At 39.8% G+C, this 2608-nt stretch overlaps 1 protein-coding gene across 1 annotated transcript; it reads right to left on the bottom strand.

Moving 5' to 3' along the window:
• Positions 1-1519: 1519 nt before the first annotated feature.
• LOC133255247 (60S ribosome subunit biogenesis protein NIP7 homolog) lies at positions 1520-2391 on the bottom strand. Its single transcript, XM_061429770.1, has 2 exons — positions 2045-2391; positions 1520-1676 (listed from the first exon to the last, which is right to left on the bottom strand). Exons 1-2 carry the CDS (start codon positions 2389-2391, stop codon positions 1520-1522), a joined length of 504 nt encoding a protein of 167 aa, XP_061285754.1.
• Positions 2392-2608: the final 217 nt, after the last annotated feature.

The following is a 2608-nucleotide window of genomic DNA, read 5'->3' as shown; positions in this document are numbered from 1 at the left end:
TGATTCAAATGTATTTTTTTTAATGGCTGAGTAATACTCCATTGTGTATATGTACCATAACTTTCTTATCCATTCATCTGCTGATGGACATCTAGGTTGCTTCCATGTCCTGGCTATTATAAACAGTGCTGCGATGAACATTGGGGTACACGTGTCTCTTTCCCTTCTGGTTTCCTCAGTGTGTATGCCCAGCAGTGGGATTGCTGGATCATAAGGCAGTTCTATTTCCAGTTTTTTAAGGAATCTCCACACTGTTCTCCATAGTGGCTGTACTAGTTTGCATTCCCACCAACAGTGTAAGAGGGTTCCCTTTTCTCCACACCCTCTCCAGCATTTATTATTTGTAGACTTTTGGATCACAGCCATTCTGACTGGTGTGAAATGGTACCTCATAGTGGTTTTGATTTGCATTTCTCTGATAATGAGTGATGTTGAGCATCTTTTCATGTGTTTGTTAGCCATCTGTATGTCTTCTTTGGAGAAATGTCTATTTAGATCTTTGGCCCATTTTTTGATTGGGTCATTTATTTTTCTGGAGTTGAGCTGTAGGAGTTGCTTGTATATTTTTGAGATTAGTTGTTTGTCGGTTGCTTCATTTGCTATTATTTTCTCCCATTCTGAAGGCTGTCTTTTCACCTTGCTAATAGTTTCCTTTGATGTGCAGAAGCTTTTAAGTTTAATTAGGTCCCATTTGTTTATTTTTGCTTTTATTTCCAATATTCTGGGAGGTGGGTCATAGAGGATCCTGCTGTGATGTATGTCAGAGAGTGTTTTGCCTATGTTCTCCTCTAGGAGTTTTATAGTTTCTGGTCTTACGTTGAGATCTTAAATCCATTTTGAGTTTATTTTTGTATATGGTGTTAGAAAGTGTTCTAGTTTCATTCTTTTACAAGTGGTTGACCAGATTTCCCAGCACCACAGTTATGATTTCTAATGCTAAGAACTATGCTTAGGAAGACAGTTAAACTATTTTTTTGAAGAAATGAAGCTTATTAAAGTTTAATGCCCCACCTAAGGTCATACATCTAGTAGATGTGAGAACTGTTGCTTGAATCCAAGTTTTTCTTCCACACCACACAGCACCTACCATATAGAAAATCATCAGAATAAACTGCTCGTATATTTTATCCAAATTTCATTTGTAAAATTCCAGACATGCCCTAGTATTCTGATATGGCAATATCTATCTTTCGTTGTATTAATAAATAAGAAAATCCATTATGTTCTTATATTTGTAAAATAGTATTATCACAGATAACAATAATAAGCTCCTCTTGTCCTCAGTTCCAACAATTTAGAACTTGTTAATACAAAAAGCCCTCTGATTCAAATATAAAACACAGTATTCTATTTCACAATCACAAAGATCCAAGACTCCATTTTTGAGCCATTTCTGCATGAGAATCCAGCTTGCATTTGTCCATAATCGAGAGAATATTAAATCAAGAAGTCCCTGAACAGGTCACAGTGTTGACAAAATCCAACATGATGCTGGGGTCTACAGACGCAGGAATCAAAGCTAGGCCCATCTACACAGCCCCAGGTCCTCCTGATGGTTTAAAGTCAACATCTCTTCGTGCCAAACGTACTCCCCAATGTCTGCTTGAGGAAATACCACCATAATCATGGTGTCTACTCTCCTGCAGTCTTGTGTAGACTTTGCTGCTACCCCAAAAGTCAAAGGGATGTCTGCCATGGAGTTCCCCATGACTCCCTAGTACTGAGAAGTATTTCCAGTAATTCAACCAAGTCCAGATTTCAGCTCATGGTTCCCAGACAGGAAGGCTTGCTCTGCTTCAGGGACACTTTAGTCTTGGCACAGTGCTAAGTTGATCAGTCATGTCCAACTCTTTGTGACCCTATGGACTATGGACTGTAGCCTGCCAGGGTCCTTTGTACATGTCCTTTCTCCAGGCAAGCTACTGGAGTGGGTTGCCATGCCCTCCTCCAGGGGATCTTCCTCACCCAAGGAATTGAACCCACATCTATGTCTCCTGCATTGGTAGGTAAGTTCTTTACCACTAGCGCCACCTGGGAAGCCCCATTCTTGGCATAGGGTGCAAGGTAATCCAGAGCTGATATGTCCAACTGAAACTTATGGGTCTTAGGGAATTTTCCAAAGTACCTCCCAAGCAAAACCAGCTTGTCACCAGAGATACCCACAACCAACTTCAAGATCATCTCATTCACACAGTACACTGTCCAGTCATTGTGCCGCCTGAAACAATGGGTGCCATAGGACCTGTTGACCAGCAGCTGAAGGTTCTCTCTGACGAATTTTGCTGTCTTCTCAAACATTACATGGGTCTCCTCTTCAGTCAGAGGCCAAATTTTCCTACTGGGTTGGAACCCAGAATCTTCGGGCCTCAGTTGTTGAAATGGAAACTTCATTGTGGTTTTAATTTGCATATTAAGCATCTTTTATGTGCTTTCTTACCATTTGCATGTCTCTTTTGGAGAACTGTCTGTTGAGATACTTAGCTCATTTTAAAAATTAAGGTATTTGTACTTTTATTGTTGAGTTGTATTTTTCAGTCATTCTGATACAAGTCCCTAATCTGATACATGATTCGCAAATATTTTCTCTCTGATTCTATGTGTTATATTT

Source organism: Bos javanicus, chromosome 10, assembly GCF_032452875.1.
Source record: "Bos javanicus breed banteng chromosome 10, ARS-OSU_banteng_1.0, whole genome shotgun sequence".
Classification (NCBI taxonomy): Eukaryota; Metazoa; Chordata; class Mammalia; order Artiodactyla; family Bovidae; genus Bos; species Bos javanicus.
Note: the sequence above shows the minus strand (reverse complement) of the source record. Positions and strands in the feature narration are given on the sequence as shown.